Raw genomic sequence first — 26,530 nt, 5'->3', positions numbered from 1 at the left:
TTAATAAAATAGGTAAAATTAAGATGAAGCATATTATATAAACATTATGATTAAGCTTTTTTACCTGTGATTTTAAAAAATCAATTCTGACAGCAACCCATCAGATAGTTATAATAATTGCTGTTATCATCCTATTTTACAGTTAAGAAAATGAAGCTTACAGAGGTTTAGAAACATGTCTAGTAAGTAATAAACTAGGAAATGCTCCCGCACAGCCTGACTCCATGGCCAATGCTTTTCTCCGCAATGCTATGCTATGGTTTGATGTTTAAAAATTAAGTGTAACTACACAACAGATAAGTGAAATAGGAAACAAATATTAAGATGATAGAGCTAATCCATAATAATTTATCAAAGCTAACCTACTGTTGATACCATTGAGTGTAAACAGGCTATTCTAATTAAAAGATAAAGAATGTTAGACTGGATAAAATACTGAACAACATGCTTCTTATATGAGATGCAACTTAAATGTAAAGACAACTGAAGGTTGAAATTAAAATTGGAGAAAGAAGCACTAAATAAAATCTACCAAAAAAAAAAGCTTGTATGGCTATGATAAAACTGTCAAAGCAGATTTTATAATAATTAGACATAGTCAGGGACACGTTAGTACCGTAAAAAGTTAAATTCACCAGGAACATATAACAAATATTTCAACCTAAATATCAGCACCCGATGAATAGTGGTATGTTTCTGTTGTATAATAATACGTTCATTTTCATTTCTAGATGAATACTATAAAGGAGATAAAATATACCCCCAATCAGGAAAAGATGCCTTTATGTCTTAATGGCAAGATGTTCTATCACGTGACCTTTGCTCCCAGCTTAAGTTCCATGCCTCTGCGATTCCGAGTTTCCATGGTGTTCAAGTCTCTCATGCTAATCCACAATTCGGCTGCTGAGTCAGCTAATGTCATCTGCACTCTGGAAATTCCTGCAGCAGGAAAGGACTCATACAGATCCCGGTGTGGGTGGATTCATCACCCTTACAGCTGCCAACAATGCATCTGTGTTTTTTCCAGGATCCACTGGCATATCCTGATTTTAAGACATAAAATTAAAACAGGCTTTGAGAAGTTTTAGAAGACTGAAACATGTTCCTGTGGCTTGACTCAGGTAATCTGCAGTGAGGGATGTAATTATGGATGAATTGGATGACGTTAAACATTGGAGATAGGGCACAATCACTGTCTTTTTGTTAATCAAATATGGTTTTTTAAAAATTTGATGAAAGTACAGCTGATAAGCCAGTAGAAACTTTACACAGCTCTCTACGACCCCTCTGCTGGCGAGATGGTAATTGGGGCCACTCAGATTGAAGTTAGCTTTAAAGATCCAGGCTTCAGTGTGGCCATAGGGTGTCATGTCCAGAGCTTTGGCTGAGCAATGGTGTTTGTACCTGAGACCTGGCTCCCTGCACTGCCCCGTCCATGCCTCCCAGCTCACTCTTTGTTTCTTCTCTGTTTTCTCATCTGTTTCCTTTCCTCCCACTTTCCCACCACTTTCGCATCTGTCTCTACCTCTCTATTCCCATCTCTCTCTGCTAGTAAGTTTAGGCCAACTTTTAAGGGGACCTGCAGGAAGGCTTGGGAGTGAGGGCGCGGCTAGAAGTTTGGGTCTTGTTTCACCCAGTCTGTCCTGCTTCTCCCAGAGCCCTAAATGAAGGCCCTGAGAGCAAAAGCAGGTGGTCGTGGAAGAACCCAGACTCAGATGGAAAGGAACAGAATGGCGTGTGTGGGATGCACAGATCCATGGACACTCAGGGACTCAACATCCAGTCACTCCATGTGCTTCTTGTAAAGGAATATGGCGAAGTCTGCTTCTACTTACTTAACATTATATAGGACCTGTCCCTCTGGGGGCTGAACACTACCACCTCCATCATACACCTGAGTAAAGCAAGGTTCTCAAGGTGGCTAACGAGGAGCAGAGCTGGACTTCACCCCGGGTCTAGCCCCAGAGCTATGCCCTAGAAAGCACAGTCTCTTGCATGGGCAGTTTGGAGAAAAGAGCAGGGACCAACAAGAAACAAATAAGCTCTCGGCGATAATGCCAAAAACATGACTGGGGGCTATTTTGGTGAACGGAGACCCAAACATGCGATAGGTTGAGGACTGTGTGTGTGGACAAAGTTTTTCTGTACAAGGCAAGATAATGATATAGCCTCTGTGAAGCCATGTGGTCTGTAACAGCTGCTCAATTCTGCTGTGGTGGCACAAAAGCAGCCATAGACAACATGTAAAAGAACGAATGTGGCCGTTCATCAGCAAAACTTTATTTACAAAACAGGCAGTGGGATGGATGTAGCCCATGGCTGGATGGCCACGGCTGGTCTACAGGAAAAGCGCTGCCCGGGGGGGATGAGCAAGTAAGCTGCAATAGGCCCGGGGCAGGGAAGGGTCTGCGACGCAGTCTGGGGCCAGCAAGTCTATCCCATAATGTTTTGCAGATTGTTCACTGCACAAGGGCACCTGGCTGGGAGGCGAGGGTAAGAGCCTACAACCCAGCCTGGATTCCTTTCACCAAGCTGTACAGTCCTCCTAGTGCTGGTCTGCCTCTGCCTGGAGGAGAGGGCCCCTGTCTACTAGCCAAACAGGGCCAAAGGGGCTGTGCCTGCCCAGAGGGCCCCTCTGTCTAAAAGGCCACTACGTATGTGTTAACAGCATGTACCAGGTGCTAGGCTTGTAGTTGCTAGGGAAACAGACCCTTATGAGGCTATTAAGAAAACTGGAACAAGAGATGGTGTGTCTTTCTGTCTGTCTTAATAAAAGATAGCCATAAGCAGCGAATCTATGTTATTGCATTTACAAGGTTCAAATGTTTCAAGCCTATAAAGACTTTAGAGCTGACCCAGGTAAGTCCAGGCTTTTCAGTCCCTCCGTTTAAGAAGTGAAGCAAATGACCCACTCCAACATGGAACCCAAGCTGTTAGGGACCTCCACGTCAGGATTCTCAAATATGGCATAGATTCAAGGGAAGGAGAGATCTGACACAGCCCCAGAGGTTCACAAAGGCTTTGCAGAGGACATGACCTTTGATTATGTGAGGGGAGTCATGGGAAGTAAGGCCAGACTGGGAGGCTGGGGACATATAGTGGAATTATTCTTGTGTGCCTGAGAGAAGGAGGAAGGGGTTGGTATGTACCTTTTTTGGAAGGTGGCAGGAAGCCATTAAAGGTTTTTGAGCTGAGGCATAATGAGGTAGCTGATGAACTTTATTAATAGTAGGGCTGGCCTGCCAAGACAAGGAGGAGGATGGAGAACTGGGGCGGCATGGGCAGGACTTGGCAACTCGTAACTGAGGGGCTGGAATGTGGCTGGGCCGAGGAGCTGGCAGCCCTTTTCTTTTGTTATTTGTCACCACCTAATCTTCCACTCCTCAGCCCCCTATAGGCTGCTGCCCTTGAACTTCATAAAGATATCCAACCATCGTCATAGAAAAACATCTCCGTCGGAAGCTTGCTGCTCTTTTCACCTTCAGCTATGTCGTCCTTTAGGGGCAGAGATCTGTTTGTTAATTGGGAAACCTCGCTCACCTCCTGAGACCACAGCAGAGAGTTCCAGCAGTGCTCTGACCGTCCCAGCTGGGACGCGATCGACTTGGCTGTCTTTGATCTTTGAGGCAGAGGTGAGACTTGGCAGAAACATCAGAAAATGGGGCCGGCGTGCCGTGGCTGCTGCAAAGCAGCTTGTGTTCTGAGGCTCACTTGAAAAATGAATTGCACTGGGAAGGGCTCGGGGACAAATGAGCCAACATTGTGGATGCCTTACCACAGGGAGGAGGTTCTTAGTGAGTCTGAAGTGTTTCCCTGATGGAGAATTTCAGAGATTCCTTAGATGTCAGCTCCTCTCCTCTCATACCCAATGTTGTAATGCCCTTGAAAGCATCCTGGTCACCCATTCTCTTCTTAAACACTTACAATCCCAATGCAGTCTGGTCTGCTGTGGGACATTTCTAACTCATAGTAACTCCTTCCTCTGAGTCATCATCTATCTCCCCGTGGCTGTCACACACTGATTTTTGTATACATCAGAGGCAGTGCGACATGCTGCGTGCATGTGCACAATTGGTTAGCAGCTATCAAAATGTAAAATACTCCTTGGCCAGCTCTCTCACTTCTAGGAATCTATTCTGCAAATATACTAACAAAGTGTATAAAATAAAGGTATATGAGGGTGCTCACTGGTGAACATAATAGTGCTCTCTCTAACACTGGACCTGGTCAAGTAAAACTTGAATTGCCATCATGTGGACACTCTGGAGGGGGTTTTCCAGCATTAAACAGGAGACCAGACTTGACGACTTCAAAGGTTCTAATTACAAGCTCTTGAGTTATTCATTTTAGAGATGTCAAATTCTCAAACCTATGACAGGCATGATTCCTCACCTCAAGAGTTTTCCTGTGTCCTCGGTTCCCAGGGAAAACTGTTGGGGCCGCAGGGCAGGTGTCAGAAAGGAACTGAAGAGACAGACAGGGTCTTTATGTGCATTCGCCACAGTTTATATGTGCATGTAAAACATAATAGAAGTATAATAAAATGTCACTTTAATATACCAAGAATCAAGGCCACCAGGATCAAAGACAGTAAAATGAACCAGTCACTGGAATGGGAGATCAAAAGCAAGAGTGTCTAGAGTACAAAGCAGTTCAGATGTGTCTTTTACACATTAATCTTAGCATCCTGTTGTAGTAGAATAAAAAAGAACGGTTAAAAAGAACTAATATTAATTAAAAATATGTCCTACACTGTACTTTTATTTACCAATCAGAAAAAATATTCAGACGGGTGAAGCAAGCTTGCCTGAAGTCACACGATCTAAGTAGTTGAGCCAGTATTTAAATCCAATACCATCTGGTTCAGAACCAAAATCTTTCCCCTATTCCAAATTCCCAGGGTGGGAAAGTAAAGGGGAGACCTGGTCAGGAAGCATTTATTTCAAGGTCCAGGATACTTCCAGAAATACAGGTCAACTTATATACTTGAGATGGGAAAGCACATAAATATCGCCTTTATTGAGTTTGATTAACCCATCTTTCCATCTTTGTACATGAATTTTAGATATATGCCTTTAGGGGTCAAGCTAAGTCCCTCCTTATAATGCAGTTTCCAGGAATTGATTTTTTTTTTTTTTCACTCGACCTTTCTTCATGTCTTTTATAGGGAATTACCATATGGCCAAAATTATGATAAGCTAATATTAGCAATTTTACAATGTCTGGTTATTATGTGGCATAATAAGAAATATGTAACTTGACAACATTCTGTATACATAATTTGTTCTACTGACCACTCAGTTTATAACTTTAAAAGCTTTACATGCCATTTTGAAAATGTCCTTCATTTATATAATTTCCATCACCTTTGCTGAGTTAGGTATCAACACACTACAGATATGAATTCTCCTGTAAATCTTTATCTATAATGATATCTTCCACAAACTTATTGAATTCATCAGAGTTCCAGTATTCGTTAAGGCTTGAGCTAATACTGAAGGCTTTCTTGTGTTCAGTTCATTACAGTTTTACTACTGTTATGAATTCTCTGGTGCACAGTGAGTTGTGACTTCTGAATGAAAGCTTTTCCACATGTAGCACACCGATAGGGTCTTTCCCCAGTATGAATTCTCTGATGCAAAACAAGGTCTGACTTCTGGGAAAAGGCTTTCCCACATTCAGCACATATATAAGGTTTCTCTCCTGTATGAATTCGCTGATGTCCTGGGAGGTGAGACTTTTGAGAGAAGGCTTTCCCACATTCGGTACATATATAAGGCTTTTCTCCTGTGTGAATTCTCTGATGTCCAATGAGATGTGATTTCTGACAGAAGGCCTTTCCACATTCACTGCATTTATAGGGTTTCTCTCCAGTATGTGTTCTCTGATGTATGATGAGTTGTGACTTCCGGGAGAAGGTCTTTCCACATTCAGTACATTCATAAGGTTTCTCCCCAGTATGAATTAACTGATGTGTAATAAGTTCTGTCTTCCTGCTGAAGGCTTCCTCACATTGAGCACATTTGTAGGGTTTCTCTCCAGTGTGAATTCTTTTATGGATAATGAGGTGGGACTTCTCACAGAAGGCTTTTCCACATTCGGTACACTCATATGGCTTTTCTCCAGTATGAGCTCTATGATGTATAATCAGCTGTGACTTCTGGGAGAAGGCCTTCCCACACTCTCTGCATTCATAAGGTTTCTCTCCAGTGTGAATTCTCTGATGTATAATGAGGGGTGACTTCTGGGAGAAAGCCTTCCCACAGTCACTACATTCATATGGTTTTTCCCCAGTGTGAACTCTCTGATGTATAATGAGGGATGATTTTTGAGAGAAGGCTTTCCCACATTCAGAACATTCATAAGGTTTCTCCCCAGTATGAGTTCTCTGATGTACAATGAGATGAAACTTCTCACTAAAGGCTTTTCCACACGCACCACAATCATATGGTTTCTTTCCAGTATGAATTCGTTGGTGTACAATAAGCTGTGACTTCTTAGCAAAGGCTTTTCCACATGTAATACACACACAGGTTTTCTCTTTAGTTTCAGAATGCTGAAACTGAATAAGGGATTGCTTGTTGATGAAAATGTTTCCACACTGATTATCATCACAGGGTATTAATCCATTTTGAATGTTCTCAAGATTAGAATTAGATGCATCTTGACTAGATGATTTTCCATATCCAAAACTCTCATCAGGGGGTTTTCTTGAATTGGTCTTATTACAACTAGGTAGGTCGATATTAGATTTCAAGTACTTTTTAAATATATCATAGTTATGGGGGCTTTGTCTTGAAGTACCTGGCTCTATGCACTCTTGAAATATTTTTCCCAATGTATTATATTTATGGCCTGACTCCACAGTCACCATTTTGTTGTTGATAACTGTTACTTGACTGAAAATCCTGTCTTGGTTTTCCGGACATCTCTGTAGCTGGCCATCACCTTGACAGATTTTTAAAATGGAGTACAATGAACCATCCTTTGCGACTCCTTTCAGTGTCTTATGGATGGAAAAAGACCCCAAAATACATGATTGAGGATTGTCAAGGTTACTCTTCCTGTCTAAAGGAAAGAAAAATAAAATAAAACAACCATAAAAAACAATTAACAGAATGCAGAGGAGTGGAACAAATGATTGATCCAACATAGTTGATGAACTCGGAAAACGTGGGTGAAGAACAAGCCATCTTGCTTGTACTAAGACAGTACAGCATATAGTAGGATTGCATGAATGGATAGACAAGGATGTTAAAGAGAAATATTCATGGATAACTAGACCTGAAGGAGATAGACAAGTGTCTGGGTTATTGTCACTCTAATCTTGGATTACTTCTCTAGTATCTTCCCATTTCCCCTGCTTTTTGAATGGAAATGCTTTTCACCTTTTGAATTCATTTATTTTATAAACCATTTGCCATATATATATATATATATGTATATGTAATGTATGTGTATATATATGTACATACATACATACATATATGTGTATATATATACACACGTGTGTATATATGTATGTGTATATATATATGTGTATGTGTGTGTGTATATGCATTAACAACTACTGTCCTAGCACTACCATTCAAAGAAACAAGGTCTCTTCAGCACTCAGAATATTTTAATGCTCCTAAGTCTATTTTCCCAATTAACAACTAACACGAACAACAGGAAAATCCAAGAACCTGTTATGGATTCAGTATCAGATTTACACCAACAATCCAAGCTTGAATTCCAAGTAGGAATCCATGATTCTCCATAAATATCTTCTATATGCATCAAATAAAATTAGCAAAGTTTTCCCAGAAAAGCCATATTTCCCTAACTCCAAGGTTTTCTTCATATTCTGCCCCCCAACCCATTTGACTTCACCTTCTTCCTTTGCCATCATCAATATTTAACATATCTTTCAGAGTAGCTACCACTGCATGCTCTGAAAAAAAGCCTTCTCAAATTCTGTTGCATCTCTTTAGATTCTAATTTTCTCTACACTTCTAAAAACAGTCATTGTATTTGACATTTAATTTTGTACAGTTATGTATCTAAAAGTCTTACCTGCTAAAGCACAATCTATGTTCTTGGAAAAAAATTGCCTTCTACTGTCTATTAAGGCTTTTCATAAAATGCATTATACATAATAGTGAGTGAGGATCAGTAATAGCTCTGCCTTATAGAGACTCACGATTACTTGATTTTTTGATGTATGCCTATTAAATTCTCACCATGAGAGCAAAGAATAAAAGAGTTCAATAAGCATAGAAACATAAGCCTTAGGACCAATTTTTAAAAAAACTAAACAAATAACACTGATATTTCACTTCCCTTGTCTCCCATCTGCCTGATTTTCACCTGGATAGATCCAATTTGATAGGTCTCTCTTTATGATCCATGGGTCTTCTCCTTGTTCCAACTTGGAGATGACATCTGGTTTGGAAACTGGATGCCCTATTAAATGGAAATCACGGAGGAATTGGAATAGACTGCATTGAAGGAAGAGGAGATGGTGCAGTTTAAGTCTACCATGAAGCAGTCTAGCTGGCACTTGGCAAAGTAATGATCTCCATTTGGGAAGATCATAAAAGTCATTATATATGTCAGGAACCACCTAACCACAGCAACTGATAAGGAAAGGCACCTAATTGTACAAGTCTAACTTACACAGGGAAGCCATGCTTACCCATTGAGACCAGGTGGCTGAAGTTCTCCAGCATCACATCCCTGTAAAGGGTCCTTTGAGCAGGGTCCAGTTGTTGCCACTCCTCCTGGGTGAAATCCACAGCCACATCCTTGAATGATACTAACCCCTGTAACAGTATATTCCTGTTCAATTTGAAGTGATCATTCTCATAATTTCTACTATAGTATGTAAAACTATACCTACACCTAGTTTTGTATCATGGTATTTGGGAGAAACAATGTCAAAGTCTGTCTTTAGCGAGAAGAGTCAGAGAGATCAGGAAAACATAAGAGGTAAATCACAAAATTCCTACCTATATACAAATGGTAACTTAATAAATGATAAGGGTAGCATTCAAATAACTAGTAGGAAGATGGATTACTAAATGACTAGTACTGAAACAACTGGATAGTCAATGAGGAAAGAATAATGTTGAATCCATATGTTACAAGATGAATAGTGTCCCCTGAAAATTCATATGCTGAAATCCCAACCCCCAATGCCTCAGAATGTTACCTTATATGGAAATAAAATCATTGCAGATATAATTAGTTATATGAGGTCATTAGGGCGGACCCTAATCCAATATGACTGATGTCGATACCAAAAGGAGAAATCTGAACAGGGAGACAGACAGACAGACATAGATGGAAAATGCTATGAAGAGACATGGGGAGACAATGTCTGCAAATCAAGGAGAAAGCCCTGGAATAGATCCTTCCCTCACAGCCTTTAGAAGGAACCAACCTTACTGACGTCTTAAGTTTTGACTCCTAGTCTCCAGAACTGCAAGAATAAATTTCTGTTGTTTAATCCAACCAGTTTGTTTTACTTTGCTATGGCATATCTTATGTCTTGAAAAATAGAAAAAATATATTCTGGATGAAGCAAAAATTTAAACTCCAAAAAATACTTCAAACTATAAAAGTTAACAAAACGAAGCATGGGAGAATTTATATGAATAATTATAGAGAAGGTCTTTTTAAGTATAATATTAAAAAAGAGAGAAAAGCCACATTTAGAGAATTACAGAATGCTTGAGTTCTTGAAGATAATCTAATCCCCTCATTTTGTAGGACAATAATCTTAGCTTCTCCTAAATCTAACAGTTCTCCTATATATATGCAATAGCTAGTAATAAAATGAAATAGATCAATGACAATAGGAATACCGAAGAACAAACGTAACAAAAATTGTGCAGGAAACATTCATGAAAAAACAACAAGTTATTGATATGGCATTAAAATAAAAGACTTAGGTAAGTGTAGAGCCCTGAGGTATTTCTGGAGGAAAAATTAACTACTTTAATTATGTCACCATTATGTTCACAATAGTTGTCATCTAATAGTGGAATCTGAGTGGTCTGTATTATTTTAAACTATTTTTCAGGGTTTTCTCTAAATATTCCACTATCATTAAATATTGCTTTAAGAATGAAAATGAATTAAATATTGTTTTGAATATCAACAGTCTCCATCTTAAAAGCAACCTTTAGACCCACCTTTGCATATATAAATAGTCTCATCGTAATCTTATGGTCTTTCTAATCCTACACCAAGTCCTATATTCACCCCATCAAGCTGCCAAGAATTTAATTTGTCCTTGTACCAACCCCATGAACTTTCCCATTTAATGTCTGAGAAAACTGCGGATTATAGTGCTTAACTAACTACTGGCCAGAGGTTACACACTGAACATATGATTAACCCAGATTTAAATGCAAGCATTCTGTTTCAATCGCTTGTGTTCTCAACCATTGCGCTCCACACTGTGTCCTTAATATTATAAACAAGACCGTTTATGTTTTATTAGTTTAACACCAACCTTAGTAAAAACTTTCCATTAAACACTCTCCACTTTAGTTTTCCTCATACTCTCAGCCTTTCTAGAATCACTCTGCTCTTTCAACTTTTGCAGATGCTGTTTCCCATTCCCACCCTCATGCCTTCATGATCCGAAGTTCCATAATCTTTTAAGCCTGTCCCCAGCTGCCTTATAAAGCTGGTTGTTCCCCCTCTCTGCTGAAACAGTTCCCTCCTCTTATAGCTATTATAGAACTTCTATGTGTCAATGTTGGTTTCCACATCATTTACTCAAGAAATGTTTGCGAAAAAGGAATGAGTGAAGATTATAGAGAATAAAATAAAGTTCATGTTACGTTAAAAACAGTTTTGTGCATTAGTCAATTATATATTTTTTATCTGAAGAATAGTAACATGAAAAAATAATAAATGTGGAATATAGAGAAAATCCATCCTGATAGAAAAATAGAAATAATTCTAACATTCTTGTTTTGCTTTATTAACGATATCTGAATGTTTCAATACACTAAATATGTATAAATCTTGTTACTTTTGAAAAAAATATGTATGATCAGTGGGAAATTGTATTTTTGCCATCTACAAACAAGTTTTATAGCTTGGGTAACCGTTGAGAATGAAGGAGATGGGAGAGGTGGAAGCGGAATGTTATGCTAGCCACTTTCAAAAAATTATTTGCAATAATATATATTTATCCCAATATATCAAAAATATTATTCTAACATGTATCAACCTTTAAAAATTATTAGTGAATTTTTAAAATTATATCTTTGAAATCCAGTATGTACTTTACACTTAGAGCACATTTCCATTCGGACTAACCAATTTCAAGTGCTCAGTAAGCACCTGTGGCTGGTGGCTCCGTATTACACAGCACAGCTCTAAAGATACTAACATCTGAGAAGGAAAAAAACCTATCTTTTCACAAGAGAACTTAGTTTTTAACAATAATAATAACAGCTAACACTTACATATAGAACCAGTCCCAGTTACAGTTCGAGATATGATTTTTTACTCAATTCTCACAACAACCCTATGAGGATTATAATCTTCATTTTACAGATGAAAAAAAAAAATCCCAGTGAACCAGGGCACAGGAAATAGTATACATCTACTAAAATAATAAAGAATAACACTATGTATTGGGATGAGAACATACTAAAAATGTACACAAAAATCTTTACATTAGACAGTAAAGTTTAAAATCAAGTTGTAGAACAGAATGTTGACTGTAACATTATTTTTCCAAAAGGAAGGCACATGAAAATAAGAGACATTCTCACACATTTGTACTTTTACATACACAGACTTACTTGCAGTTACAAAGTAAAAGATTTAGAAAGTTAAAAACAAATGGTTAACACCAATAACTTCCAGGGGAGGGTAGTTTAAAGTTGAAAGGTCTCTCAGCTTTTAATTTTTATCTTTCTATATAGTTAAAAATTTTTATACCATGCATACAGTAAATGTTGATAGGAAGAAAAATATAATAGACTGTTAAAAATGAGAAAGCAAAGAAGGAACAGGTCCTGAGTTGGACAGTAATCCTACAAACTCACAAAACCACAACAAAAGATATAAAGCATCAGGGACTCTTGCTCTCCAGAGTTTGCCAGATCAATTATAATTAAGAACTGCCTTTTGAAATCTGTATTTTGCAAGGCCATTCAAAATGTACACATCCTATGTTATCTAGATTTCATTGGAGGAGTAAAGCTGGATGACAGGAAGCTTCCATAATCAATTTGGTCCTCCAAAGCTGAGGTCAACAAACTTTTTCAGTAAAATATGTATTTTCAGCATTGCAGGCCATGCAGCATGAAATTGTAGCATGAAAACAGCTATAGACAATACACAAAAACAGCACAGCTGTGCTGTCAATAAAACTTTGCTTATAAAATAGTTGGATTTGGCCCACAGGCAATAGTTTGATGACCCCAGTGCAAAAGGATAAAGTTCAAGGAGTTTGGCTATGACACTGATACCTCCCCTCTAGAAGTCATCATTTTATGATACAGCTACAAGAAATCTATTGCATTTACCACAAGAGTGTTGGTGAGAACATCGTGTATCCTATCACCTAGAGAAAGACCCAAAAAGGAAATTTTAGTCTTATATGGCAAGAAATCACTTCTTCCTATGAAAAATTAACCTGCTTTCTCTTTAGAGGACTGCATATCATGTAACTGATGATGTCTGTAAGAAAGATCCGAAAAATTGGTATATCAATATTTAAAAATGGTTTAAGGCCAGGTTATCTATATATTACCTAAGAACTCTTTCTAGGTCTTGATATTTATTTTGGTTACCTTTTCCCTAACCTAGATTTTAGCTCTTTTTACATTTCCATTTGATTGTATGGAAAACCAAAGAGGAAATTTAAAAAATTAAAAATTAAAGCAACTCACCTGGGACTTCATCATTTTCTGCTCTCATCTAGAAGGACAGATGCCTGATAAAGGAAAACTGATGCTCGGAAGGATGTTTTCACAGACCAGACCCGGATAGCCACTTCCAGATTCACCAGTCTGGAAAAAACTACCACCAGAAGTGGGATGGATGACCAGAGAAAGTTGTATGGTCTTCATAGAAGGGTGGGCAAGCACCATGTGAAGGAGGAAGTCCTCTTGTGATTATACTGTGATCACAAGGTTTTTTAATTGTATGTTTCATGTTGATTTACTAACCACTTATTTTTCTCTTTTATGAACAAGCAGTTACATTTGTAAAATGTTTTCATAAGGCAACAAACATGGAAAGATCTATATGAGATTTAACTGCAGGTAGAGTTCCCTGGCAATAAGAATGGGGCAATGACTACACGGAAAGCTGAGGAATGCACTCATTTATTCCCAGCAGCTCAGTTCCAATACTCTCTTATATTTTCCCTCAACTCAGCAAACTCTCCTGCCAATCAACATTCATGGACCAAAATGTTAATTTTAAGATGTTTTCTGTTTCAGTTTTTATTGCTGATTTTCAACAGTGCAGTTATCTGCATATAAAAATAGTGCTAGGTTGGAACCACTGACAAAGGTACATAGCTGGTGGAATTTTCTGTTTCAGGAGGAGCCATGCAGACAGAGCTGAACTGGTTGAGGGTAAGTGAGCACTCCCGTGACAGGGAGATTTTATCAAAACAGATCTAAGAAGAAACAATCAGGAGAAATAATCATACTAATCTCTGGGTAGTCAGCAGCTGCTCAATAACTATTTCTCGAATATAAAATGATTTAAATAAACTCAAAAGGGATAGGACTAAAGTCATACCCTTTTTAATTTGTTTCATCTTGTTTTAAACCTTTTGTTAATAATAAATCCTTTTAATAATACTATCCTTTTAAATTTGTTTGGTCTTGTTTTAACCCTTTTCCGATTTGCCTCGAGATAACTTGCAGATTACAGTCCTAACCTTACCCCCAAAGTTTGCCACGAAATATCTAGCTTTTATTACTATTTTCGCATGGCTCTAGGACAGCGATAGTCTTTGGGAACACATGACATCACTCTATTTATAGCATTGTTTTTAGTAGTTCGATGGCTGAAAATGTCAAATTCTAGAAAACGTAGCATTCCTACATGAGCCGTACTTTTTTTTTTCCCTAAAATAATCATTTCTGTGGGGTTTGCCAGACTAAGGGCACAATGATGTGTTGAGATGGGGTTTGGTCTTTAAGAACTCAACAGTTGCCTATGATCTGTGGAAATTTTAATTTATGTAAAAACCTTTCCCAATAAACTGGGGCTAGTTATGAAAACGCCCCAATCCCACTATTGCTCATTCCAAATCTCTGAATGCTCAGGACCTAGCAATCACATACTCCACAGAACGCCCCTATGCCTATCACGTGACTGACCACCATATGTACACCCCCCCTCATTTGGTCCACAGCCCCCTCACCAATCACTGAAAATCACCGGCCCCAGTCATCCCCACGAGTCAGTCCCCCAACATGCCATCTCTGATCACAGACAACCTTAACACTGACACAATGTTCCCCAGTTACTAACCTCATAGATCACACCATCCCTGACTCCCAAATAAACCCAACACCAATCTCACATTCCTTTCCCAAAAGTGACTTCATAAACCTCCAATCACTGACCCTCATGGACCCTTCTCCCCATTACCAATCCAGTAGACTCATCACTGCACTTATCTGCTTTCTGACCTGCAGCTCCGTTATCAGGTCCCTAAACGCCGGTCAAGGCTTAGCCCTAGACCGCTGTCACATCCACATTGGCGAACTCTCTTGCTTCCTGTCTGGGTGGGCAAAGTGTGGCGCTCCCGAGCCTACGCTATTCCGTACGGAGCGGTTTTGCCCACCTTGCCTCCCCGGCGGCTTTGTTCAGGAGGCAATATGGCCGCTCCCAGGCACTGTGCCTAAATGGGAGTCGCCATCTTGAGAGTCCAGGCAGTTCCGTACACTTGGAAGAATTCTTTTTATTCAGAGCCAGTAACTGGGATGTGCCACCAGCAGCGAGAAGAGGGAAGGTGATGGAAAGGATTTTACAAACAAGTAAGGTGCAAATTTTGCTGAGAGATTTTACAGGAGCATTGGGAAAGAAGTTTCAGCCTCTTTTAGAAGACTGCCTTTGGCGACAGAGGAAAAAATTTTGGATAGTAAAATATTCTTATTGACGACTCTTCTTAAAAGTGTTTGTAAATGGTACAGCCTTATACTGGGAGATTCTACTTGCTGAGACGGGTGAAAGTAGGACTGGGACCTGAAGTGATGGAAGAGTTCACTGGGTGACAGAGAAAGGGATACACAGAATTGATGAACTTTATGCTAAAAACGATTATAAGGAATTCTCTAGGGGAATTTATTACTGTAGCAAGAAGTTGCAAAGGCTGACTGAAAGTAAAAGGGGAATCGCGAGACAAGGAAGAGGAGAATCGGAGACTAGGAAAAAGCAGAAAGATAATGGGAGCAAAGGAGAGTGCAGGCAGAGATGAGAGATTGAAGGGCAAAAAATGGGAGGTAGGAAGCTAAGGGACTGAACAAGAGAGGCTCAGACGGGGAGAAGGAGACTGAGACAGGGAAAGGGGAGACTAAAAAGTAGAAGAAATAAAAGGAAGAGAGTGATGAGATTAGGTTTCAGGAAAAAAAAAATCACTTGGTTAAAAACCGAATCAGTAAACCATCGTATAAAACATCAATAAAATATCACTGATATCATAATCTTTACACCTAATAGCAAGTTTCTATACCTTTTTTTTTAAAAAAAAGTATGTTAAATTGATGTTTCATGTGCATAAATTTTGAAGCACCTGTTTTCAGAGAAGCCATGATTTTTGCCTTATATAATTAAATGAGCAGCTTATTTACATTTAACGGTTTAATTTCTCATGTCAAATCAAGACAAATCTGGACTTAGATAAAGAGAGATTTTACTCAGAAAGATTATTGCAGTAGGGAAAAACACTAATCTCAGAAATCTGTAAGCATCTCAAAAATCAAACAATAAAATTAATTAATTAAATATAAAATAAAATAAATAAAATAAGATGTCCAGTTTGGAAAGGAAAAGGTAAAACAATATTCGTATATAACATGATCTATGTAGAAAAAGATGAATTCTACCAAAAAAAGGCTACTAGAACTACTTAGTAAGTTTAGGAAGGTTGAAGCATACTAGATCTATATACAATAGTCAGTTGCATTTCCATATATTATAAACAATCAATCAGAAATTAAAATGAAAACATCTACAGCAGAATTTTTTTTTTAAATATGAAAGGCTAGGGAGTAAATCTGATGAAACATGTGAAATACCTGTACAATAAAAGCTATAAAACATTGCTAAGAGGGATGAAAGAAGACAAATAAAAAAAGGACTATGTCGTATTCATGTGTCAGAAGCCTCATTACTGTAAATCTCCCCTAACTGATGTAGAGGTTCAGTGCAATCTTTTCAAAATTGCAGCTTTTGAGAAGAAATTGAAAAGATGGTTCTTAAAATTCATATGGAAATGAAAAGGACTAAGAATAGCCAAAATAACTTTTCAAAAAAAAAAAGTTTGAGGTCCAATACTACCTGATATCAATAGTTTTTATACACATAGCTATTATAATCAATACAGTGTCATATTGGTGTAAAGATAGGGAAAAAAATGGATAAATGAAACAGAATTTATAGTTCGGAAATAGATCCAGCTGACAAAATGACAACAAATTTTTGACAAAGATTTTTCAGCAAGAGAAAGAATAGTCTCTTTAAGAAATAGTGCTAGAATAATTAAATACTTACATTTTAAATGGAAACAATTCATTATTCATACCATATACAAAATTTTAACTCAAAACGGATCATAGCCCTAAATATAAATCTAAAACTATAAAACTACAAGAAAATGTAGGAGAAAACCTTTGTGACCTAGGATCAGGCAAAGATTTCTTAGATAATGACACTAAAAGCATGAACCATATAATAATAAATGATAAATTAGATTTTGGCCTCCAATTGATACCATTAAGAGAATGAAATGACAAGCCACAGAATAGGAGAAAATATTTTCAAATCACATACCTGATAAAGAAACATAAGCCAGAATATATGAAGAACTCTGTAACAACCAAACCATTAAAACTGAGCAGAAGATTTAACAGACACTTCACCAACGATATACTGATGGCAAATAAGAACATGAAAAGATGCCCAACATCATTAGTCATCAGAGAAATGCTAATTAAATCACAATGAAATACCACTACACACCTACTAAAATGACTAAAGTTTAAAAACTAATATTACCACGTGGTGGCAAGGATGGAGAGAAATGAACTTACACATACTGCTAGTGGGAATATAAAATAGTGCAATCCCTTTGGAAAATAGGTAATTTCCTTTAAACATAAACCTATAGGATCCAGCCATTCCATTCCTAATATTATCCAAGAGAATAAGTAATAGGCATGTGTGCATGCAACATATAAAACATGTATGTAAACACCTGCACAGGAACGCTCATAGCAGCTCTATTTGTAAAAACCAAAAACTGGAAGAAACTCAAATGTCCATCACAGGCAAGAAAATAAACTATTCATAAAATGGAATACTAATCGGTAATAGAAAGGAATGAACTCTTGATACACACAATAAATTGGATTAAATTCAAAATAATACACTGAGTGAAAGAAACCAGTCCATAGTGCATACTTTGTGATTCTATTTATATCAAATTCTAAGAAATGCAAAAGAATATAGAGTGGCAGAAAACAGATCAGTGGTTGCCAGGGCATGGGGTGGAGAATGGTAAGTGAAGAGTAATTACCAAGGCTAAGGAATTTTGGGGATGATGGATATGTTTGTTATTTTGATTGCAGGGAGTTTCTCTGGTTATACATAAGCCCAAAATTATCAAATTGTATATTTTAAGTGTGTGCAGTATATTGTGTCTATTAAAACTTAATAAATCTGCTTTTAAAAAAACTCTACCATGCCTTAAAATGACCTACATTCTCTGCTCCTTCCTCATATTTCTGATGTCATTATAAATACCTCCTCTCCCCATTCATTCCACTTCAACAGACATTCTCCTTCTTCCCCAACTCACTTTCACCTCCAGGCTTTCGAGAATGCTCTTCTTACCAGTATACAGATTTATCATTATTCTCACCAACTGCCATAGCAAATACGATTTAGATTATCTTCCCAAAAGGAAAATAACGTTCTCATCTTTTCTTAATCCAAGCCTACCCACACCTTATAATCTTTCTAATGTTTGAAATTTTGGAATGTAATATCATATAGGTTGTTAAACCAATATAACTGTTCATTCACTCCATCACTTAGTCCTTCAACAAATATTTAGTGAACAGCTATTATGAGCCATGCAGTCTTCTAGAGCTTGAGCTTTATGATACAGCTGAATATTCCTGCCCCAGCCATGCTTAAATGCTACCAACATGGACAGACAATAAAAATTAACAAAATAAGTTACAATATGACAAGGATACCATTAAAAAGTGAAATAAAGTAAGGTGATTAGTAACACTTGGGGGAGTATTATATTGTTACATAAAGGAAGTCTGTTAGTCTTAGAAAAATCTGACCTAACAAGTCATCTAAGAACAGAGTCATAATGCAGTGTAATTCTGCAGTGATAATATATAATGATGAAAAGTGTCTGCTCCTCAAGGCTACCAGAAAAAAGAGAATAATAAAGATTAGAGCAGAGTTAAACAAAATAGACAATATGAACAAATAGAGAAAATCAACATAACCAAGAGTTGGTTCTTGGGAAAGATCGACAAAATTGGCACACTTTTGGCTAGATTAAGAAAAAAAAAGAGAAAAGATTCAAGTATTTAAAATCCAAAATAAAAGAGGGAACATTATGACTGATTTTACAGAAATAAAAAAACATGAGAGCACTGTGAACAATTGTATACCAACAAATTGGATAATCTAGATGAAATGGATAAATTCCTACAAACCCAAAGCTTATCATAAAGGAGTAGAAAATCTGAATAGATCTAGAACTAGGAAGGAGATTGAATAAGTAATCAAAAACCTTCTGACAACTAACCCTGACTACAACTGCCTCTGGCACTGTCTCTTCCAAATCAGAAGTCAAGGAGAGATGCACAGATCATACTTCACTCCTGTTAGAGATAAAGACTTTGAATTCCAAGAAAAGCAAGATCTAGATAAGCAAGATAGTCTTGAAGATTGAACCTGGGGGTGACAGTAACTGATATTCAGGAAGCTGAAAAAACAATAGGAAGAAATTGTTCTACCTGAACTAGAGAACAAGAAAATAAGGAAGAGAAGAAAGAAAAGATAAAAATAAAAGGAGTCAGAAACATCTAGAGATGAATGTAAACAAAAGTTCTCTAGAACATATGATGAGATTTACCAGTGTTACAGACTACAATCAACTTCAAGTTCAACCACTCCATCCTCTTGACTTTCTACCATGAGTAGTTTACTCTGCCTCAAGTCAACTAAACAGGCCAAACAGTCTTGTAGACATAACTTGTTTACTACTGGGGATGGGGAGAGGGAGAGGGAGGAGAGAGAGAGAAAAGAGAGATGGGGTGGGGAAGGGGGGGAGGCAGGGAGAGGGACAAACAGGAAAAAGAAGGTAAATCACAACCTAAATCAGAGAATGATGGCGACCAAGAAAGACCTTCGTATTGGCAACAAGATAGTGATGAAAATGAAAAAGAACAACAATCATATATACCTCACATATTTAACCAGTAGGCCTTAGTTGTACAGAAGAGAATTCGAATAGGGAAGAAACATATACGGATTCCATTTCTAGATGTGAAACCAGTTCTACATCAGCTAGTGATTGGTATGATTCCTTGCCGAGTTGCTCTGGAGCATTTGGTTACTTAGAATGAAGAAAATCTTGCAGTAGCAGGCTAGAAAAGGATGGTTCAGCAGACTTTAAAAAGCTTTTTGGACAAACTCTAGCTGACAATGAAGAACTGAAAACACAGCTACATAATACAAATAGAGACCTGATAGATAATAGATTGTAATTGGAAAAGGCCACCCGGAGATAAGAAAGATTTGCTGAGAGGTCACTACTGGAAATGAAAAGAAAGGAATGAAGAGCTCCAGAGAAAAAAAATATCTGAAGTTGAAGAAAAGTTCACATGTTAACAAGGGCTAAAAACAGACAACCGGAGGCCTTGATTAGAGTTATAAACACTTTCCAAATTAAAAAAAGCAGCAAATAATAAAACTGCACATATTGGTAAACCAGGGCACCATAACTGACAGTCACTAGAAGCCTGGGAAGAAGCCTTTGGAGACTGTCATTTTCAGAAATCCTGCCAAATGTACACTTTTCTAGGATTTCTGTTTCTTTTTTTTTTCTTCTTGTATCAATACCCTTGTTTCATGTTAATGCCGCTGCTGAGTTTTTTCTAATGACTAAGAAAATTTGTTTATAGCTCCAGTTTATAAAGAAATTGCTCAAGGCCAGATGTACCTCACATATTTAACCAGGAGGCCTTATTTGTACATAAATATTTTTGGGTCCACAACTTTCAGCTCTTAGAGAAGGCAGCTATTCAACATTTTTTAATGTGCCAGTTTCCAGTTTTTAATATTTAATTTTTTCTTTTACATCTAAATTTGAGTTTGCATTTTTTTTTCCCTTCTAATTCTTCACGTGGCAGAAAATAACATTTACAGAAAATAACAATTGCTCTTTTGAGATCACTGTCATGTATCGGGCTAATGCTGTGTTTCCTCCTACCTGGAATTAAATTGCTTTTCAAAACACTGGCCTTCATTGCTCGTGCAGTATGCACTTATTTCTTATATAAATGCTATAACAGCAATTGAGATTAGGTTATTTTCAGTCCTGTTTTCTGCCTTCACTGGTCACTTTTTTCTGTTTTTTAATTATTGGAGTATATGTAAGACACTAGGTTCTGTAATCTTCACATTCATTTTAGCAGGTACTGAGTGATGCTGTTAGAATATGTGTTGTTTTGATTTTTAGACCACTACAAGGCATGCTTCACTATTTCGGGCAGGGGCCGGGGGTGGGGGGGGGTGCTTAAACAACAAAACTTTATTTTCTCACAGTTCTGGAGACTGGAAGACCAAGGTCAGGGTGTCAGCATGGTCAGGTCCTCTCCCTGGCTTACAGAGAGCCAGCATCTTCTCACGTCCTCACATGGTCTGTCTTCAATGCCTGCCTGCATGCAGTGGGCGATGATTTTCATATTTCAATATCATCTGTTCATACAAAGTAGGCTACACCATACCTATGTTAAAAACAAAATTGGCAAACAATGTGATATAAAGATTTTAGAAGGTATACATTACATGGAGCCATATCTTTACAAAAAGTTTTCTACTGTAAAATACTTTTACTTTTCTTTTCAGTTTTCATTTGATAGTATTTGACCATAACTAAAGTTGTATAATTGCTTCACACTTCACCTATATTTATCTGAGTGCTAAAACTGTTATGCAGACATCATATTTAGCCACATAGGCCACTGTATAGCTGCCACATGTGACTTATCCAATCAGGGCTGCTTCCCTGAAGATTCTCATGAGAGAAAAATTGAGCCCATAGCCAAGAACACAGTAGCATTTTACAGATAGCAGGTGGGATTTTTTTCTGGCCAGACATCATATTTGGCCAGGCATGTCTTCCCCATTCCTAATGGCTTTTCTCTGAGGGCCATTCGATGCTCAGGAAAAATGGTGCCACAGGGAGGTGGTAAAACAGGAACTTTGGAGGTACTACACAGGGTCTTTATATGCAAGCACAACTATTGATACGTGTTTGCAAAATAAATAAATTAAAAGTACCTGAAGTCTCCTTAATGTGGCATGAGTTAGGCCACCCAATACGGGAGCAGTGGAGTGAACAGAGGACAGGACAGGAAATGTGGAAAATCAAAAGCAAGGTATCTGGAATGCAAATCAATTTTAAAAGTGTACACAGTGGTATCAGCAGCCTACTGCAAGAGAATAGAGAGAGAAAACAAAGGGAAAAAAATATTAGCTAAGAACATAATCTGTGTTAGGATTTCATATACAGATGATGCAACAGATACAGGGTTAAAAAAAGGCTTCCCTAAAGTTAGACAATCTGTGAGCAGTGGGTGGGACAAGGGTTAAAACCCATGACCATCTGACTTTAAAACCAGTGTCCTTCCATCACAACAAGCTCCTAGAGATGCACAGTAAAAGGGAGAAATGAACAATAAGTGTCAATTCCAAGACCCTGGGTCCATTCACAGACACAAGCCAACTCACATGGCTTCTCTCTGGTATGAGCTCTGTGATGTATAATCAGCTGTGACTTCTGGAAGAAAGCCTTCCCACACTCTCTACATTCATGAGGTTTCTCTCCAGTGTGAATTCTCTGATGTATGATGAGGGGTAACTTCTGGAAGGAAGCTTTCCAATAATTACTACATTCATATGGTTTTTCCCCAGTGTGAACTCTCTGATGTATAATGAGGGATGATTTTTGAGAGAAGGTTTTCCCACATTCAGAACATTCATAAGGTTTCTCCCCAGTATGAGTTCTCTGATGTAAAATGAGATTTGACTTCTCACTGAAGGCTTTCCCACATGTGCTGCAATCATAAGATTTTTCTCCAGTATGAGTTCTTTAATGTATAATGAACTGTAATTTTTTAAGAAAAGATTTCTCACATTCAATGCATACACAGGTCTTCTCAGTTTCAACACTCACATATTGAATAAAACATTGTTTACTGCTGATCCTTTCACACTATCTTCAAAATGTTTCACTCCATTATGAAGGTATTTATGTTTAGAATAGGAAGAACCAGGTGTTCTCCCACACAAAATTCTCATCGGTGTTTTTTCTTGCATAACCCCTATTACAACAGAATAGGTTTATACTTGCAAAACATGTATCCGATAAGAGACATATGATAAAAAATCTATATAAATAACTATATCTATATAAAGAATTTTATATGTTTTACATAAAGCTCTATAAGAATTTTATCTATATGAAAAATTCTTACAACTCAGCAATAAAAAGATAAATAACTCAATTCAAAAATGGTCAAAGTTTACAGCCATGCTACCCTGATCAAGCCTGATCCCATCTGATCTCAGAAGCTAAGCAGGGTCAGGCCTGGTTAGTACTTGGATGGGAGACCACCGAGGAAGACCAGGTGCTGTAGGCATTAAAAAAAACAAAAAACAAATAAGGGATTGTAACCTGACAAGGTCCTTGCAATCTGTGAGGTCAACCAAGGGTTGCCCTGTCTAAAGAAAAAAAAAAAAATGGACAAAGGATCTTAACAGACTATTTTCCAAAGAAGATAACATAAATGGCCATAGGCACATGAAAAGATGCTCAACACAGTCATCAGGGATTGTTTTGGTTAAACACAGAGTTGCTATATGACCCAGCAATTCCACCCCTAGGTTCATATCAGAGGTAAAATAAAACATATATCTACATAAAAACTTGTATATGAATGTAGTCAAAAGGTAGAAGCAAGCCAAATGTCCATCAACTGATGAATGGATAAACAAAATGTATTATCTCTACGCAATGCAATATCATTTGGCCAAAAAAGAATGAAGTACTGATATATGTTATAATGTGAATGAACCTTGAAAACACTACATTAAGTGAAAGAAGCCAGTTACGAAAGACCATATATTACATGACTAAATTTAAATTAAATATCATGAATAGGCAAATCAATAGAGACATAGAGTAGACAGTGGTTGCTTAGGGCTGGAAAGACGGGGAACAGACATGTGACGACTAAAGGGTACAGCGTTTCTTTTGGAAGTGACACAAATGTTTTAAAATTGACCGTGGTGATGGTTACACATACCTGTGAATATACGAAAAAACACTGATTTATTTACTTCAAATGAGTGAACTGTATGGCATGTGCGTTATGTCTCAAAGCTATTTAAAACATAATAGAAAATTTCTGGATACAACTAATGCAACATTAATTGTACTCACACTGTGTATACAAGCTTATATTCCACTATTCCCCAATAAATACCTTTTTATTGAAATCAAGTAAGCCTAGAAAATTTCTGCCAGAAAAGCCATATTGATTCCTAAATGCAAGAATTCGTACATCTTCTTTCCTAGAGCTTGCCCCCACCCTCCTCTTTTTGCCTAACCCACAATTCAGATATACTTCAAGGTTACTGTTTCATGCTTGAAAAAAATGCCTTCATACTATGCCCCATCTCTTTAGACTATAATTTTCACTGAACTCCTAAAGTATACTGGACATGCAATTTTTTACAGTCATGAGTCTTGATGTCATGTCTTTCTACGTACGACCTATGTTACTGAAAAACATTAGCCTTCTACTGCCTTTAAATTTCTTTTTAGAAAGGCACTAAAGATACGATTACTGAGTGGATCAATAAGAAATTTGAAATTACTGAATGGATCATAAAAAATTACTGAGCGAATTATAAAAAATTACTGAGTGGATCAGTAAGAAATTTCTCTGTGTACATGGTCCATTAGTACTTAAAGAGGCGTTGAATACCTACCACATGCTCGGCATAGGAGCAAGAAGGAACAGAAGCTATAGATCTGGGCAGAAACAAGTCTCAGCCACCAGCCAATAAAAAATAAGAACAATGAAACTGAGATTTTACTTCTCTTTTGTCTCCCATCTGCCAGATTTTTACCTGGATAGATTCAATTTGATAGGTCTCTCTTTATGATCCATGGCTCTTCTCTTTGTTCCAACTTGGAGATGACATCTGGTTTGGAAGCTGGATACCCTATTATAAAGAAATCATAGATGAATACATTGGAGAAAGAAGAAAGGGTTCTGTTTAAAAACCTCACAATGAAGCTATCCAGCTGGACCTCAATAAAGTAATGACCTTCCACCGGAGGGAGGAAAGAGCACAAAATCATTACATACGTTAGGAACCTACCCAGCTCAATCAAAGGAGAAGGGAGAGCCGTCGGATTGGATAATGCTGAGTTATTTAGGAAAGCCATCCTTACCCACTGAGACCAGGTGGCTGAGGTTCTCTAGCATCACATCCCTGTACAGGGTCCAATCACTGCCACTCCTCCTGGGTGAAATCTATAGCCACATCCTCAAATGACACTGGACCCTATAATAATAGCATGCTCCTGTTCAATCTGAAGTGATGATCCTCATCATTTTTACCATAGTAAACAAAACTATATGCCCAGTTCTACATTATGCCTATTGAGAAAAATGATACAAAATTCTGTCTTAAGAAAAAATTCCAACACATCAAGAGAACAGAAGAGCAAAACAGCCCTAATTACAAATGGGAATGCAATAAAGGCAGCATTTCAAATAAGTGAATTATTCAACAAACAGTATTGGGAAAACTAGATAGTCAATCAGTTAAATATTAAAGTTGAGACTTTATGTTTTAAAAAAATAGAAAAAATAACTTTCAGATAGAGAAAAACCTAAACATCACAAATTATTAGTATGTACTAGTTAACCCAAGAGGAAGGAAATGTTAAAGGTTTTTTCATGTTTTAATTTTTACTCCTATTTACTTTTTAAAATGTTTCTACCAAGTAGAGATAATTCACGCAGGCCAGTAAAATGACTTTATAAACTGAAACATAGAGAAAGAACTGGCATTAAGTTGGGACTAGATTCACAAACCCTGAGAACATAGCAAAAGCTATGGAGTATGAGACACCCCTGTTGGCCAAGCATTAGCCACTGAATTATAACTTAAGAACAGCCTATTTGAGAGAAATATTTACTTTGGAGACAAACAGACACTCCTCACTCTGTCTTATCTAGGTTTTATCCCTGGATAAACTGTACCACAGTTTCATAAAAAAATAATGCTTGTGGAGTTTGACTCCAACATTATGATAACTGCCCTCTAAAATAAATATTTTAAGACACAACCACAAAAAAATGATAACATTATACAGGAGTATAGGTCAAGACATAATCTATAGGAAGACCTAAAAAAATATATATTTTTTCATACTAAAAGCAAGAAATATTTTCATCTGCATTCTCCACAAAGAGAAATCAGCTGAATTCTCTTTGTGGAGAGAATGTAAATCATGTACATGTCCTCTACCTTTCCACTGTGGCTGCCAGAAGATATCAAACAAATTCGTACTTTATAAACTTATATAAAGCAGATATAATTTAAATATAGTGAGTGTATTATATTTAATATAATTTATATATAACAAATACATATATTTGAACTATAATAGTGCTTTTATGTGGTTTAAAACCACATATCTGTATATTACCGTACTACATAGCAACTCTTTCCAAGTCTCTATCTTTTGTTTGCTCTACATTTCCCCCAATCCTAATGTTTAGCTTTCTGCCCTTTTCCATTTGATTGTATAGAAGCCATGTACAAAATAAGGAAGCAACTCACCTGAGATGTGGTCATTTCCTGCTTCTCTTCCAAAAGGGCGGAGGTCTGGGGAGTCAGGAGTAGGAGACAGACTCGAGTCTCCAGGGGCCAGAACTGACGTTCACTAGTCTAGAAACAATGATCACCAGAAGTCAAGTGGATAACAGGC

General features: G+C 37.4%; 1 protein-coding gene, 1 non-coding gene and 1 pseudogene across 30 annotated transcripts; 2 read left to right on the top strand and 1 right to left on the bottom strand.

Annotated features, from left to right (window-relative positions):
- Positions 1 to 4,482: 4,482 nt before the first annotated feature.
- On the bottom strand, positions 4,483 to 26,530 carry ZNF300 (zinc finger protein 300). Of its 29 annotated transcripts, none has more exons than XM_036224072.1 (10): positions 26,383 to 26,530; positions 24,983 to 25,190; positions 24,655 to 24,750; positions 21,799 to 21,950; positions 21,059 to 21,242; positions 12,909 to 12,952; positions 12,543 to 12,580; positions 8,681 to 8,807; positions 8,326 to 8,448; positions 4,483 to 7,068 (listed from the first exon to the last, which is right to left on the bottom strand). In XM_036224072.1, exons 6-10 carry the CDS (start codon positions 12,934 to 12,936, stop codon positions 5,513 to 5,515), a joined length of 1,872 nt encoding a protein of 623 aa, XP_036079965.1. In that variant the 5' UTR covers positions 12,937 to 12,952; positions 21,059 to 21,242; positions 21,799 to 21,950; positions 24,655 to 24,750; positions 24,983 to 25,190; positions 26,383 to 26,530; the 3' UTR covers positions 4,483 to 5,512. The 29 variants fall into 29 exon arrangements, with proteins under 29 accessions (XP_036079965.1, XP_036079964.1, XP_036079971.1 ...); XM_036224071.1 differs by having other exon boundaries at positions 24,983 to 25,095; XM_036224078.1 differs by having other exon boundaries at positions 8,353 to 8,448; positions 24,983 to 25,095.
- LOC107497150 lies at positions 19,041 to 19,526 on the top strand (annotated as a pseudogene).
- On the top strand, positions 23,041 to 23,159 carry LOC118605975. The gene has a single exon (XR_004952290.1). It is a non-coding gene; the product is annotated as a 5S ribosomal RNA (ribosomal RNA).

Source organism: Rousettus aegyptiacus, unplaced genomic scaffold (genome assembly GCF_014176215.1).
Source record: "Rousettus aegyptiacus isolate mRouAeg1 unplaced genomic scaffold, mRouAeg1.p scaffold_m13_p_7, whole genome shotgun sequence".
NCBI lineage: Eukaryota > Metazoa > Chordata > Mammalia > Chiroptera > Pteropodidae > Rousettus > Rousettus aegyptiacus.
Note: the sequence above shows the minus strand (reverse complement) of the source record. Positions and strands in the feature narration are given on the sequence as shown.